Below are 16,613 nucleotides of genomic sequence, written 5' to 3'. Positions count from 1 at the left end.
TAAAAAATCTGAAAGGACCCTGTATGGCCAAAATAATCTTGAAGAAGATGAAAAAAGCTGAAGAATGCACACTTCCTAATTTCTAAACTTACCAGTATTCTACAGTAATCATTGTGGAACTATTAATAGCACACACACATATTAGACTAATAGAATGGAATAGAGGGCCCCAAAATAAATGCCAGCATATATGGTCAAACGATTTTTAACAAGGGTAGCAAGACCATTTTATGGGAAAAATAACAATCTTTCCAGCAAATGAAGTTAGGAAAACTGGATATCCACATGCAAAAGAATAAGCTGGACCTTTACCTTACACAATATATAAAACTTAACTCAAAGACCTAAAACTATAAAACCTTTAAAAAGCACAGGGGAAAAGCTTCATGATATTGAATTTGGCAATGACTTCTTGGATATGACACAAAAAATACATACAATAACAACAAAAAATGATAAATTATACTTCATCGACGTTAAAAACTTTTGTTTATCAAAGGATATTATCGATAAATAGAGTGCAAAGGCAACTTACAAAATGGGAGAAAATACTTTCAAATCATATATCTGAAAAAGATTAATATCCAGAATCTATAAAAATTCCTATAATTCAACAACAAAAAATCTAACAAGTTGGCCAAAAAGTGTGCAAAGGACTTGAATAGATAGTTCTTCAAAGAAGAGAAAATCTTGGTCAAGAAGCAAATAAAAAGATGCTCAGTATCAGTAATCATGAGGGAAATGCAGATAAAAAATACAGTGAGGTATCTCTTCATAACTGCTAGATGGTTATCATTAAGAAAAAAAGAGGAATAAGGAAAATAAAACAGAAAATAACAAGTGTTATCAAGGATGTGGAGAAATCGAACCCTTGAACATTCTTGGTGGGAATGTAAAATGGTGCAGCCACTATGGAAAACAGAATGGGTGTTCTTTGAAAAATTAAACATAGAATTATCATATGATACAGCAATTCCAGTTCTGGGTATATACCCAGAAACAGCAAAATCAGGAACTGGAGCAGATAAATGTACACCCATGTCTATAGCAGTATTATTCACAACAGCCAAATAATGGAAGCAATCTAAATATCCACTGACCAATGAATGGATAAACAAAATGTGGTATATGCATACAGTAGAATATTATTCAGCTGTAAAAAGACAGGTAATTCTGACACATGCTACAACATGGGTGAACTTTATAGACATTATACCAAATGAAATAAGCTAGTAACAAAGACAAATATTGTATGATTCCACTTATATTTGGTACCTTAAGAAATCAAATTAATAGGAATAGAAAGTAGAATGGTGAGAGAGGCCTGGGAGGAGGCGAGATGGAGAGTAAAGTAATTATTTGATGGGTATGGAATCTCAGTTCAGGAAGATGAAAAAATTTTGGAGATGGGTGGTGGTAATGGGTGCACAACAATGCAAATGTACTTAATGCCACCGAACTATACACTTAAAAATGGTTAAAATGGTAAATGTTATTTCCTGTATACTGTAATACAATTTTTCAAAAACAACAATTTTTTTGGTATTTAAAAGCAAGGTAGAACAAAAGTACTACACGACAATAGCATGAATAAGGATGGAAAGTATTCAGAATTTGTATTCTAAGATCTTATTAACATTTGGGTGGAGTTTACAGATATTAACTTTTGGAATTTATAAAGTACATATATTAAAATACAAAAATAACCAATAAAAGAGTTAAAATAAATTGAGTGATGTCCAAATCTCCTAAAGAAACGTTTTAAATAGGCCATACTATTATGATAGACTATACTATTTACAGTTAATATTTATGTCCTAATAAAATACATGGGAAAAATACACATTAACTTCAAGAAAGAAGAAAAGGGTAAAAATTTAGGGTGGGACTTTAACCTATATATCAAATACTATTCCTTTAAAAATGTCTATATTTAAAAATTTCGATTGTGGGTATACAGGTATATTATTTTATATACCTTATGTTTGAAATACTATATAATTTTTAGAGATGAGATAGAAAACCTATGAAAAGTTGTATTAGAAAGTATTATGTGTTTATTAATTTTCAGGAGTAAAGATAATCTTCAAATTAGGAAGAAACAGAATTAGTCACAAAAAATGGGAAATTAGTTGAAACTCCCAAATATCCCCAAACTCTATAATTGAATTCAAAAGATAAAGAATTGGCTTAGAAAAAAGTATCTGCAGCAGGTAGAACCAAATGCTAGCATATTTCTATAAGAAAGCATATAATCTGACATGGAAATGCTGACAATATAAAAGGTAAAGGAAATGAACAAGAAAGAACTCAAGTATGTCCTATCAAAATAGTATTTTAAAATCAACATTAAAACAAATTACCATTTTTATAATTTATCCATTTAGCAAGTAATTGAACATGTCCAAATCAGTGAGGATGTGGTGAAAACAGAACATTTATACACAGCTGGTATTTGCTAAATTTGGCACTACCCTTTAGCATAGCAATTGCTATGTGTTAAATTAATAAAAAATATCGTAACTTTAATTTATTTATCCCATTTCTGAAATTTGTGCTAAGAACTAATGCTGAAGGAAGAAAAGACATGTCTAGGAAAGTAGTCCTTGCAATATAATTTGTAAGTTTGAAGCTTCTAATTCCCTAAGTGGACAGTTATTTACTTGCCGGATTTTCAGTCATTTTAATGACAGTCACGAAAACTCCATAGCAACCAGGGAATAGTTGGTGAGTTGTTAAATGACTATAGGGTGTAAAAGAGGGGGAAAGCAAGAACAGCATTGTAAGGTAAGGCAAAATCAGGGTCAAGACTAGGGTGAGGAAACTGAGACACTTCCTTAGGAGCCAAATTTGGAATGGGCACCAAAAAAAAAAAAAAAAAAAATCAAGATAAACATTTTTAAAAGGCAAAGCTAATGTGACATCTGTGATGGAAAAAGCTAAAAATTTCAAATACAAACAGAATCTCATCTTGATTTGCACCACCCTCAGAGTGTCGCACTTGTTTTTCCCTAATCCAGACCCAAGGAACCTGTCTTTGTTAAATTTTTTAACATTTTCTTTACCATTGATATTTTTGCACTGATTTTTAATTTTTAAAAACCCGTTGCATTAAAATATCATTTTCTTGAATTGGCGCCCCCTTAAAATCTCTGCACTTCAGGCCAGTGCCTCCATCACCTTAGTCCTGGCCCTGTGTAATATCATGGTAATAAGGATGTGTTAGAGTGTCCGCAGTTTTTCTCTGTATAAACTTCACGTGTACTTTAAAATCCAAGCTAAAAGTGCGGTTCTCTGCGATCCTTCAGCCTCAGAGCAGTGGCTCCAACTTCCCGAGGCCGAAGGAGGCGTTGTGGCAACGGTAGTGGAAGGGTCGGCAAACCGCCTTCCGGCCTCACCATGAAGCGCAAGTTAGACCCTCGGGGAATGACGTCGCCCCGCAGCTCATTGTGGAGGTTCACGTACTCGTTGATAAAGTCTACGTCCTCTTCGTGTGGCAAAAATCTCGCGTTCAAACTAGAACCCAGTAGCAGTAGCCACAGCTCACAGAGCCGCAGCTTTAAAACGCCCCCTACTGCCAGGGGTACGGATTGGGCGCTCCACTCTCGGGCGAAGGGCCTTGGGGCCTCCATGGTCCACCGGCCGCTGACAGGCCAGTGCGCACGCGCTGGCCGTCCCAGTGACCTGCCAATCTACGGAGGACGCAAGCAAGCCTTGTCCCGCCTCCCGGAAGGAGAAAGGGAGGAGGGAGGAGGGGGTAAGGAGGAGGGAGGAGAGAGGAGGGAGGGGAGAGTGGGTAGGGGAGGGGGAGAGGAGGGGAAAGCTAGACCTGCAGAGTGAAGAAAGCTGGTAATAGATGTCTGACAAACTAAAGAAAGACTTCTGTTACGTGAGTAAGCCCTTTTTTTTCACTAAACTAATGTAGTGAAATGTTATCCCGAATTGGTTTCTGACACTGAATGATATGTCGTTATTAATGAGTCATCAGTTTGTATGGTAAATGCCAATTGCTGAGTAACAGGTCTGGGGAACCTTCTAATTGTGCCAGGTGAAATGATTTTTCTGCGATACAGATACAAATTCAATTAAAATTTTTTCCCCATTACCTGTTGAGTTGGAAATTTGGTGCAGGGCCTGCCCTTTATTTTCCTCAGGGACAGAATGGAATACAGAAATGTTGCTAGTTCTTAAGGCCAAAGAAGTTCTTAAGGCCAACTTAATCGATGAGATTTTTTTCAGTTTTTAAATCAACCTTTGTGGGAAACCACAAAATAAATGGGAGTGAAGGGAGAGTAGGGATCACCAAACTCTTCAAAGGTTAAAACATTTCTACTTCTCTCATCAGCACAATTCAGACAGCCCGGAATATCAAGATTCATCTTTTTCACTAATTGTGGCATTCACAGTAAGAACAAACTCTTTTGTTTTCTTTTTTTGTTCCAGACAAAATTGGCTAATATCTAGCTGATTTTGGCCTGATCTGTTTGCCTCCAAACATTTTCCTCAAAAACAAAACAAAACAAAACCAACTTGCTTTGAAGACTTTAAATTCTAAGCATGGAAGAAAAGCAAGTATTTGTTTTGGAATACACGTTTGCATATTACATATTGTGCTTAATAGCATTAAGCAGATATGGAAAATTGACATTGGGAGAGAATTTTATTACAAAACATTGTAACAGGTTAGCCAAACATTTATAAAAAGAAAAGTGCTTTTAAAAATTGTCTGTGATGCACACAATTGAAAAACAATAGACCTGTGTAAGATGGTTTCATTCATGCCCTTGAATACTTACTACTATGCAGTGTATTAAGTGATTGAGAAAGATCAGTAGACAAGACACAGATCCAGCTTTCAAGCAGCTTACAATTTAGTGAATTGGCAATCAGGCAGTATTTATAACATGTGATAAATAACAAAGCCAAAATTCTATTGCATCATGTGAGTGACGATTAGTACTCTTGTGGAGGACCAGGGAAGCCTTTCTGGAAATTGTATACAGAAAGTGAAACAGACAAGTCTTAAGATAGCATTCTAAACAAAGGGAAAAGCATGTAATGTGCCTAAGGAGAGGAAGATCCTAAACGCTAGAAGTATTTTAGTATGGCTAGAACCTATTTAAGGGTGAAGGTGGCAAGTGCTGAAAGATGCAGTTCTTTTATTATGGTGGTACTGTTGTTAGACTGCAAAAAATGCTAAAGAAAAAGTATAAATAGAATAATGCAATCTTAGATTTGGAAGAAATTTTAGCCACTATTGCTAGCCTCCTGTGTTAGGCATACTCTCCGGAACATCACTGACAGGTGATCATCACATCCTTTTCTTAAATAATTAGACCAACAGGGAAGTCACCCTCTCCTGCGAAGCCCATGCCACTGCTAGACATCTCATTCAATAAATATTTCCTTGGTACCTCCTGTGTGTCACAGCCCAGCTAAAGGCCCAAATGCTGAACAAGCTAGACATGGAGTCTATCCACAGGGAGCTTTTAGTTAAAGGTGATACAGATGAATCATCAAACAGTTACAATACAGAGTGGTGAATACTATTTTTAATCTATTTCACAGATATTTAATGTGTCAGGCACTATTTAAAATGCTTGGACAATATCAACTCACTCAAGTCACACAAATCTTAAGAAATAGTTATTATCCCTTTAACAGATGGAAAAACAACTGAGAAAAAGAGAAATTAAATTGCCTGAGGCCACCCAGCCAGGGAGCGGTAGAGCTACTTTCGTGGTTTTTTTTTGTTTTGTTTTTTTACCAATTCCTTTTCTAAAAATAGACTCTTTTTTAATAGCAGTTTTAGGTTCACAACAAAACTGAGAGGAAGGTACAGAGATTTCTCATGTACCTCCTGTCCCCACACATACATAAACTCCCTCATTATCAACATCCCACAACAGAGTAGTATATTTACAATTGATGAACCTACATTTATACATTATTCCCACCCAGAGTTCATAGTGCATATTAGGGCTTATTCTTGGTGTTGAACATTTCATGGGTTTGTATAAATGTATAATGACATGTTTCCAGCATTTAGTATCACATAGAGTCGTTTTGCTGCCTAAAAATCCCCGGTGCTCAGACTATTCATCTCTCCCTCCCTCCTAACCCTGGCAACTACTCATTTTTTTTTTTTTACTGTCTTCATAGTTTTGCTTTTTCCAGAATGTTATATAGTTGGAATCATACAGCATGTAGTCTTTTCAGATTGGCTTCTTTCACTTAGTAATATGTGTGTAAATTTCTTCCATGTCTTTTTGTGGCTTGATACCTAATTTCTTTTTAGCACTGAATAATTTTTCATTTTCTGGATGTACCAACATTTCTTTATTCCAGTAGCTACTGAAGGACATGTTGGTTGATTCTAGGTATTAGTGTATTATTCTATTCTCATGCCACTAATAGACAGACTCAAGACTGGGTAATTTATAAAGGAAAGAGGTTTGATGGACTCACAGTTCCACGTGGCTGGGAGCCCTCACAATCATGGTGGAAGATGAAGGAGGAGCAAAGGGACATCTTACATGGTGGCAGGCAAGAGACCATGTGCAGGGGAACTACCCTTTATAAAACCATCAGATCTCATGAGACATAATCATTACCATGAGAACAGCATAGGAAAAACATGCCCCCATGATTCAGTTACCTCTCACCTAGTCCCTCCCATGACATGTGGGGATTATTATAATTCAGGGTAAGATTTGGGTGGGGACACAGAGCCAAACCATATCAATTTGCAAATGTGAATACAGTTGTTATAAACATCTTTGTGCAGGTTTCTGTGCAGACATAAGTTTTCAACTCCTTTGGATAAATACCATGAGCATGATTGCTGGATCATAACTATGTGTTATAATAAGTGCTATTGTTTGGATATTTGTCCCTTTCAAAATTCATGTTGAAACTTAATCCCCAATGTAACAGTGTTGAAAGGTGGAGCCTTTAAGAAGTGATTGGGTCTGTCCTCATGAATGTATTGATCCATTCATAGATTAATGGGTTAATGGATTAGTCTAGCCCCTTTACCATGTGATACTCTGTGCTGCCTTGGGATTCTGCAGAGTCCCAAGTAGCAAGAAGGGCCTCACCAGATATGGCCCCTTGACTTTGAAATTCTCAGCCTCCATAATTCTAAGAAGTCAATTCCTTTTCTTTATAACTTACCCAGTTTCAGGTATTTTCTTATGAGCAACATTAAACAGACTATGACAGTAAGCATAATGTTCAGTTTTTTAAGAAACCACTAAACTGTATTCCAAAGTGGCTGTGCCATTTTGCATTCCCACCAGCAATGAATGAGAGCTCATGTTCCTCCACATCCTTGTCAGCATTTGGTGTTGCCAGTGTTCTGGATTTTGGCCATTCTAATAGGTGTGTAGTGGTATTTCATTGGTATTTTAATGTGCATTTTCCTGGTGACATATGATGCACCTTTTCATATGCTTATTTGAGTACTGTATATCTTCTTTGGTGAGGTGTCTATTAAGGTTTTTGACCCATTTTTAAATTAAGCTGTTTGTTTTTCAGTTGTTGAGTTTAAAGAGTCTTTGCATATTTTGCGTAATAGTTTTTATTGCATATATCTTCTGTAAGTATTTTTCTCCCAGGTTGTGGCTTGTTTTTTCATTCTCTTGAGAATGTCTTTTACTGAGTAGAAATTTTTAGTTTTAATGGCACCCAGCTTATCGATTTGTTCTTTCGTAAATCATACCTTTTGTGTTGTATCTAAAAGGTTATTGCCAAATTAAAGATCATTTAGATTTTCTCTTATATAACCTTCTGTGTGTTTATACTTTTGTATTTACATTTAGGTCTGTGATCCATTTTGATTAATTTTTGTGAAGGGTATAAAGTTTGTGCTTAGACTGATTTTTTTTTCTTGTATATGGACATTCAGTTGTTCCAGAACCATTTGTTGAAAAGACTACATTTGCTCCATTATATTGCCTTTGCTCCTTTGTCAAAGATCAGTTGACTTTATTTATGCTGTTCTATTTCTGAGTTCTCTATTCTGTTCCATGGATTTATTTCTACTTTCACCAATACTATACTTTTTAAATTATTGTATTTTTTGCTATTGTTTGAATGTGTCCCCCTAAATTCATGTGCTGGAAAATTAATCCCCAATACAACAGCATTTGAGGGGTGGGATCTTTAAGAGGTGATTGGGTCATGAGAGCCCTGTGCTCATGAATTGTATTAATGCCATTATCACAGGATTGGTAAAATATTGAGGGAGTGAGTTCCTGATAAAAGAGTGAGTTCAGCTCCCTTCTTTTGCACATGTGCATGCACTCTCTTGCTCTGTGAACTCCTGCCATCAGATGACACAGCCAGCAGGCCCTCACCAGATGCAAGCTGCTCAACCTTGGACTTCCTAGCCTCCAGAACTGTAAGAAATTGATCTTTTTTTTTTTTATAAATTACCAAATATCAGATATTCTGTGATAGCAGCACAAAATAGTCTGAGACATGTACCCTTATAGTAAGTCTTAATGTCACGTAGTGTTAGTCCTGCAACCTTGTTCTTCTCATCCAATGTATTGGCTGTTCAGGGTTTTTTTTGCCTCTTCATATAAACTTTAGAATAATTTTGTCAGTCTCCACAAATTAACTTGCTGAAATTTTGATTGGGGTTACATTAAATCAATAGATCAAATTGGGAATTACTGATATCCTAACAATAGTCTTTCTATTTATGAACAAGGAATATTTCTTCATTTATTTAGTTCTTTGATTTATTTTATCATACTTTTGTAGTGTTCCTCATATAGACCTTGTAAATATTTTGTTAGATTTATGACTAAGTATTTGTTTGTGTGTGCTAAACACTATTATGTTTCCAATTTTGAATTCTACTTGTTCATGGCTAGTATATAGGAAAGTAATTTAAAGTAACTGACTTTTCTATATTAACCTCGTATCCTGCAACCTTGCTAAAATCATTGATTAGTTTCAGGAGTTTGTTGATTCTTTGGATTTTGTACATAAATAATTATGTCATTGGCAAACAAAGACATTTTTATTTCTTTCTTCTCAATCTATAAACATTTTATTTTCTCGTCTTATTGTATTAGCAAGGATTTCCAGTATGAAGTTGAAGAGCAGTGATGAGAGGGGCATCTTTGCCTTGTTCCTGATCTTAGTGAGAAAGCTTCCTGTTTCTCATCATTAAGTATGCAGTTAGCTATAGCTTTTTTTTGTAAATATTGATATCTTTATCAATATCTCAAGGAAGTTTCCTACTATTCCTAGTTTATTGAGAATTTTTATCATGATTTCATACTGGATTTTGTCCAGTGCTCTTCCTGCATCTATGGATATAATCATATGATTTTTCTTCTTTAGCCTATTGATGTGATTTATTACATTAATTGATTTACAAATGGAACCAGGCTTGTATGCCTATGTCTTAGTTCATTTTCTGATGCTTATAACAGAATACTTGAAACTGGGTAATTTATAAAGAAAAATAATTTATTTCTTACAGCTATGGAGGCTGAGAACATAAGGTTGAGGGGCTGCGTTTAGTGAAATACCTTCTTGCTGTTGAGAACTCTCTGCAAAGTCCTGAGGCAGTGCAGGGCATCATATGGCAAGAAGGTTGGGCATGCTAGCTCTGGTCCCTCTTCCCCTTTTTACTAAGCCCTTTATTCTCACTCCTGTGATAACCCATTAATCCATTAACTTATTAACCTATTAATCCATTAATCTATGAATGTATTAGTTCATTCATGAGGGCAGAGCCCTCATAACCCAATAATGTTTTTAAAGCCCCACCTTTCAGTACTGTCTCAATGGAAATTAAATTTTAACATGAGTTTGGAGGGGACAAATATTCAGACCAGAGCAATCTGGAATAAATTCCACTCCATCATGTAATATAATTATTATTATACATTGTTGAATTCAATTTGCTTAGTATCTTGTTGGGGAATTTTGCATCTATGTTCATGAGAGACACTGGTCTGTAGTATTTTTTTTCTTGTAATGTTTTTGCAGGATTTTGGTATTAGGGTAATGCTGGCCTCATAGAATGAGTTAAGAAGTGTTCTGTTTGCTTTTATCTTCTGAAAGACATTATAGAGAATCGATCACTTTTTTCTTTAAATTTTTGATAGAATTCACCAGGGAATTTATCTGGGCCTGGTGCTTTCTGTTTTGGAAGGTTATTAGTTATCAATTAAATTTCTTAAATAGGTATAGGCCTCTTCAGATTGTCTATTTCTTCTTGCGTGAGTTGTGAGAGATGTGTCTTTCAAGGAATTGGCCTGTTCATCTAGATTATTAAGTTTGTGGGTGTGGAGTTGTTCACAGTATTGCTCAGTTATCCTTTTAATGTTCATCATTAAAAGGTAGTGATGTTCCTTCCTTCATCTCTGATATTGATAATTTATGTCTTTTCCCTTTTTCTGTTAGCTTGGCTAGAAGCTTATCAATCTTATTTATGCCTTAAAAAACCAGCTTTTGGTTTTATTAATTTTCTCTATTAATTTTGTTTTCAATTTTATTGATTTCTGCTCAAATTTTTATTATTTCTTCTGCTTGCTTTGGCTTTAATTTGCTCTTTTTTTTCTAGTTTCTTACAGTGAAAGCATATGCGGTTTTAGATCTTTCTTCTTTTCTAATATATTTATTCAATGCTACAAATTTACCTCTAAGCAATGCTTTGCTGCATCCCACAAATTTTGCCAAGTTGTTTTCGTCTTCATTTATTTTAAAATATTTTCAAATTTCTTTTGAGATTTTTTCTTTGGACCATGTGTTATTTAGAAGTGTGCCATTTAATCTCTTATTGTGAAATTTTATGGTTATCATTCTGTTACTGATTTCTAGTTCAATTACTAGTGGTCTGAAAGCAGGCATTACATGATTTCTATTCTAAATTTGTTAAGGTGTGTTTTATGGTCCAGAATATAGTTTATTTTGGTAAATGTTTCATATGAGCTTGAGAATATATATTCAGCTATTGTCGAATAATGTATAGACGTCTTATTACATCCAGGTGATTGATGTTGTTGACTTTAACTATGTCCTTACTGATTTTCTGCCTGCTGAATCTATACATTTCAGACAGAGGTGTTTTAAAGTTTCCAACTATAATAGTAGATTCGTCTATTCCTTCTTGTCATTCTATCGGTTTTGTCTCATATGTTTCTACACTCTCTTGTTAGGTGCATATACATTAAGGATTGTAATGTCTTCTTGGAGAATTAACCCCTTTATTATTATGTAATGCCCCTGTTTATTCCTGATAACTTTCCTTGTTTTGAAGTTGGCTGCAGCCAAAATTAATATAGCTATGTTGGTTTCTTTTGATTAGTGTTGTAAAGCTAGATTTTAAGCCCAGGTGACTAAGATAGGAGTATGGAAGAAGGACACACAAAAGCATCTCATTTGGTTTCTGTAGAAAGAAGTGAGGTTTGCTGACAATGTTCTGCAAATATTCAATCTTTCGTATCTGTCAGTGAATCAGCTCCCATTATATACTTTATATAAAAAAATTTTAATGTATTATATTCTATGATATATATTTTCAAAAAATTTAAAGAGGCATGTAATACATGAGAATTATTTAATCATAGTTTCATGAAATATGTATTAAGTCATGGGTTGTATACATTTTCTAATAAGGTTTGAATGGTTGTAGATTTTTGAACTTTGAAATTTGAGGCAAAACAGTTTTAAGTTATTTTATATTGAAAGTGATGGAAATAATTTATAACATTCGGTTTCTTGAGGGCATTGGAATTAGAGGGTATTGACAGAATCATTTATTTATTTACAAGGAATATGGAAAATAAGGTTTCATTAAATTATTTAAATTCTGCTACTTATATACTTTTTGCATACCCATTTAATATTTCTGTTGTCATATATAACAGATATAGCTTTAATTTTAAAAACAAGAGCAATTTTGGGATAAACTTTAAGCCTCTTGCTTATCTCGGATGATTTATGACTTTCCTTAAGTTCTCAGTTTCTGTACACTTGTACACTGCACTTGAAATTATTTTTTAAAATTCTTTTTTTTTTTAACGGAGTCTCACTCTGTCGCCCAGGCTGGAGTGCAGTGGCATGATCTTGGCTCACAGCAACCTCTGCTTCTTGGGTTCAAGTGATTCTCATGACTCAGCCTCCTGAGTAGCTGGGACTACAGGCACGCACCACCACACCCAGCTAATTTTTGTATTTTTAGTAGAGATGGGGTTTCACCATGTTGGCCAGGCTGGTCTTGAACTCCTGACCTCAGGTGATCTACCCACCTTGGCCTCGCAAAGTGCTGGAATTATAGGCGTGAGCCACCATGCCTGGTCTACACTTGAAATTTTAAGGAAATAATACTCTAATTCCATATGCTTTTTGATTTGGATAAAAGCTAGCAAATTTAAAAATGTATTTTTAATCTACATTTACTGAAAATGATCATGGGATAAGACAAGATACTGAAATGTATTATTTTGTTCTCTGTATAGATGTTATTAGAAACATTGTTTTTATTTTATTGACTCTCATTGTTTCTTTTCTATACATACTCAATTGATCTTTTCTGTAATTTAAATTTAAGATTCAGATAATTGTGCTTGAGAAGCATTAAAAGAGAAAACCAAAATGATCCACACATAAAAGCCAACTTTGAAAGGTAGAAAGATAGACTTTACTTCGTTAAAATGTAAAATAGGGCAACTGAGAAATTTGCTAGATAAATGTCCAAGCATTAAAATCCCAGATGCACAGGGAGCCATTCAAATTTCCTAAGAGGCTGGGTGTGGTGGCTCATGCCTGTAATCCCAGCACTTTGGGCGGCCGAGGCGGGCAGATCACAAGGTCAGGAGATTGAGACCATCCTGGCCAACATGGTGAAACCCTGTCTCTACTAAAAATACAAAAATTAGCTGGGCATGGTGACACACGCCTGTAGTCCCAGCTACTCGGGAGGCTGAGGCAGGAGAGTCGCTTCAACCTGGGAGGTGGAGGTTGCAGCGGGCTGAGATTGTGCCACTGTACTCCAGCCTGGTGACAGAGCGAGACTCTGTCTTTAAAAAGAAAAAACAAAAAACTTAAGAAAATGAATAACAGCAGCACCATTAGAAAAATAGAGGAAGAAAATGAACAGGTAATTTACCAGAAAAAAAAAAGGCTAAATAACAGTGTAGTTGAAATATTCATCCTGCATCTACTCTTTTCATATATAGGTATGATGGAGTATATAGAATTAGATTCCAGGAGGAATTTGGACCTCTGGAACTGAAGTATCATTTGTCTCTGTATTAGTTTGTTTTCATGCTGCTGATAAAGACATACCTGAGATTTGGCAATTTACAAAAGAAAGAGGTTTAATTGGACTTAGTACAGTTCCACATGGCTAGGGAAGGTCTCACAATCATGGCAGAGGGCTAAAGCCACTTCTTACATGGCAGCGACAAGAGAGAATGAGGAATAAGCAAAAGCAGGAACTCTTGATAAACCCATCAGATCTCATGAGACTTATTCACTATCATGAGAATAGCACAGGAAAGACTGGCCCCTGTGATTCAATTACCTCCCCCTGGGTCCCTCCTACAACATGTGGGAATTCTGGGAGATACAATTCAAATTGAGATTTGGGTGGTGACACAGCCAGACCATATCAGTCTCTAAAAGACCAAGCCATAAAATTGAGTATAAATCTGAGACTATTTATATTAAAATTTGACTCCTGAATGCACATTACTTCTGTATTCATTAGGTCAATATGAAGTATGGTCATATGTTTGAAACAACTTCCTGTAATCTTTTCATCAAAGGTGAAAATAACATTCCTAGCCTTTCTTAATAACTCTCAAACAATATATTGGTAAATTTGAATGTAGTTTATGAAAATATGTTTAGCTTTACTGGTAGTTCGAGGAATAAAAATTAATAGCATCTACCTCATTATTGAGGGAATTATATAAGTTATTAGATGTAAGGCACTTAGTGCTTGGCATAGTGCAGACATTACTGTTAGGTATTACTATTATTAAATTTAAATACTCTTATTTTCACTCATTGAATTCACAAGAACTAAAAATAATTATTAACACTTAGCATGGTGCCAGATATTATGCATGCTTAATAAATTTTTTTATATTAGTTTTCATGAGAGCATGCTTAATAAATATTTATTGAGTTATTCTTATAATAATCAATGTAGTTTCCCTAGCTGCAAGAAGCAAACCCAGTGAATATAACTACAGGAGAGTTGCTGGTAGTTTTAGTCTGGAGGACATTGGCAAGTGATATGTTGCTTTCCCGAGAGAAAATGGGAGTTCCACTCGAAGAGATGATAATGGAATTTATTTATTTCCCCTGGTACAGTTAGTGATCACAGGTAAATTTAATTACAGTTCAAATTACCTAGTTTTAACTAAGCCAACCATCTCGAAATGATCACATATCCTGGAAAAATTGCTAAGAGGAAATTGCCGATTCAATATAGTTGTCAAGATACAAATGCAAGCAAATAATATAAAACTGTCAGAAGTGTTTCTTCTTATATTACTGGCATAAACATCTCTTTAACACTTATTTTTAAATTTATTTCTACCTCATCCTTTTTAGGTTCAATCGTTGTGTATTTTGTAATATATTACTTTATTATAAAAATATACATAATACATTTAGTTAAATGTACATATAGTACCTTTTGATTTAATCTAAGGGTTACCACTTCCACATTTGTTAGAGAATGTCCTAGTCTGGGCATGTTTTCTTATGTTCTAGGAAACCTCTCAGTCTCAGGCAAACTAGGATTTTTGGTCACTCTACAATTTTTTTTTTTTTTTTTTTACTGGTAGGGATGCATAATAATAATAATAATAATGATAATAAACTACAGAGAATACTGTTTAAACTATCTCTTCACCATTTCTCCCAAGAGGTAGAAAACTGGCCCAACTATTATTGACAAGTCTGATTTCTTTGTTTCATATTTTGAAGTGATTCAGCAATTTCTGGGAACACACACTTATTTGAGTTTGACAACCCAAACATATCCTAGCAGGACAAGAGAATCTCCTGAAAAATGCACTACTTAAATCTTCAGGTAACTATTCTCAGTAGTTTGAAAAAGCTAAGCCTAGAGCAGTTTGTCTAGCAATTCCAAACTAAGTGAAATAGGAGGGTTACTTAAAGTCACTGTCAACAGTCTACTCAGAGTAAAGGAACCTCAAGCAATGACAGGCTTCCCAAGATGTCCTGTCAAGAGGCTGTTGTTAAGATCACAAGAAATAAAAAAGACATATCCTTGGCCCAGAATTTTCTCTTCTTGACAGTAAGAGGAAAGCCCACTAATAAGATGGAGATGCTCTGCCTTTCTAGCCTCTGCTCATAGCTTTAGCATGGACCCAAAGTCCTGTGAATAAACTCCATTTTTTGAGAACTGTCACGACTTGAAAGTTCCTATAGCAATGCTAATTTAACACTCTTTGACAAGTACCTCTTCATCAGGGAATATAATTCTGTAAAAAAATTTTAAATTTTAAATTTGAATCTGACTTAAAGAAAATCATGTGCTCTTGAATGAATTAGTATAAAGGGGTAAAGGAGTAATTATATTAAAAATCAGAGGATGTTTTAATTATTAATGAAAATGTTTAATTAAAAATACGTGAAGATAACAAAATGATAAACAAAGCAATAGGTAAAAAAATATACTCTACATACATGTGAATTTACCTTTAGGTTATTTCATACCACAAGTTGAAAAGCAAGTAATTATGAATGAGAATTTTAACAATGCAATAGTTAAACAAATAGTGAAAGCTTACATTACTAAAAATATAAGGCTCTATATACGTGATGTCAAATAGCAATGTGATGGTTAATTTTGTGTGTCAATGTGGCTAGTCTACAGTGACCAGTTGTTTGGTTGTACTAGTCTAGATGTTGCTGTAAAGATATTTTTTTAGATGTGATTAAAATTTATAATCAGTTGACTTTAAGTAAATCAGATTATCCTTTTGATGTGAGTGGACCTCATTCAACCAGTTGAAGGCCTTAAGTACAAAGACTGAGTTTTTCTTAAAAAGAAATCCTGCCTCCAGACTGCAACATAAACATTTTGCCTGAGTTTTCAACATTTGGACTAGAGATTGCAACAGCAACTCTCACTTAAATCTCCATCCTGACAGCTTGCCCTAAAAATTTCCACTTGTTAGCCCACAGGATCCTGTGAGCCAATTACTGAAAATCTCTTTCTGCCTCTCCCCCGCCCACTCCACCTCTTCCTCTTTCTCTCCTTCTCCCTCTCCCCCTCTCTCTCCGCTATTGGTTGTGTTTCTATGGAGAACACTGACAGATGTAAGCAGACTTAAATATAAAACTACTTGGCTTCTTTATAAAAAATAGCACCAATCGGCCAGGCGCAGTGGCTCATGCCTATAATCACAACACTTGGGGAGGCTGAGGCAGGTGGATTGCTTTGAGCTTAGGAGTTCAAGACCAGCCTGGGTAACATGGCAAAACCCCATCTCTACAAAAAAATGCAAAAATTAGCCAGGCGTGGTGGCACGCGCCAGTGGTCCCAGCTACTCGGGAGGCTGAGGTGGGAGAATTGCTTGAGCCTAGTAGGTGGAGGT

The 16,613-nt window shown here is 35.2% G+C and overlaps 2 protein-coding genes across 7 annotated transcripts in view; one reads left to right on the top strand and one right to left on the bottom strand.

Moving 5' to 3' along the window:
* LOC100433453 (GLIPR1 like 2) overlaps window positions 1–3,680 on the bottom strand; it is a 46,516-nt gene extending 42,836 nt beyond the window's left edge. Inside the window, exon 1 of the mRNA XM_002823531.3 lies at window positions 3,399–3,680. Within this exon, the coding sequence (XP_002823577.1) occupies window positions 3,399–3,632 (234 nt within the window). The 5' untranslated portion in view covers window positions 3,633–3,680. The remainder of the gene's footprint in view (window positions 1–3,398) is intronic.
* A 41-nt stretch (window positions 3,681–3,721) lies between these two features.
* CAPS2 (calcyphosine 2) overlaps window positions 3,722–16,613 on the top strand; it is a 122,765-nt gene continuing 109,873 nt past the window's right edge. The window contains exon 1 of one of the 6 annotated variants that reach the window (XM_063712195.1): window positions 3,722–3,889. In XM_063712195.1, coding sequence (XP_063568265.1) covers window positions 3,857–3,889 — 33 coding nt within the window. In that variant the 5' untranslated portion in view covers window positions 3,722–3,856. The remainder of the gene's footprint in view (window positions 3,890–16,613) is intronic. The other 5 variants (XM_063712194.1, XM_054527404.2, XM_024257459.3 and 2 more) reach the window with 5 other exon arrangements.

This window comes from Pongo abelii, chromosome 10 (genome assembly GCF_028885655.2).
Source record: "Pongo abelii isolate AG06213 chromosome 10, NHGRI_mPonAbe1-v2.0_pri, whole genome shotgun sequence".
In the NCBI taxonomy this organism is placed as follows: Eukaryota; Metazoa; Chordata; class Mammalia; order Primates; family Hominidae; genus Pongo; species Pongo abelii.
This window is presented reverse-complemented; position numbering and strand designations above follow the sequence as displayed.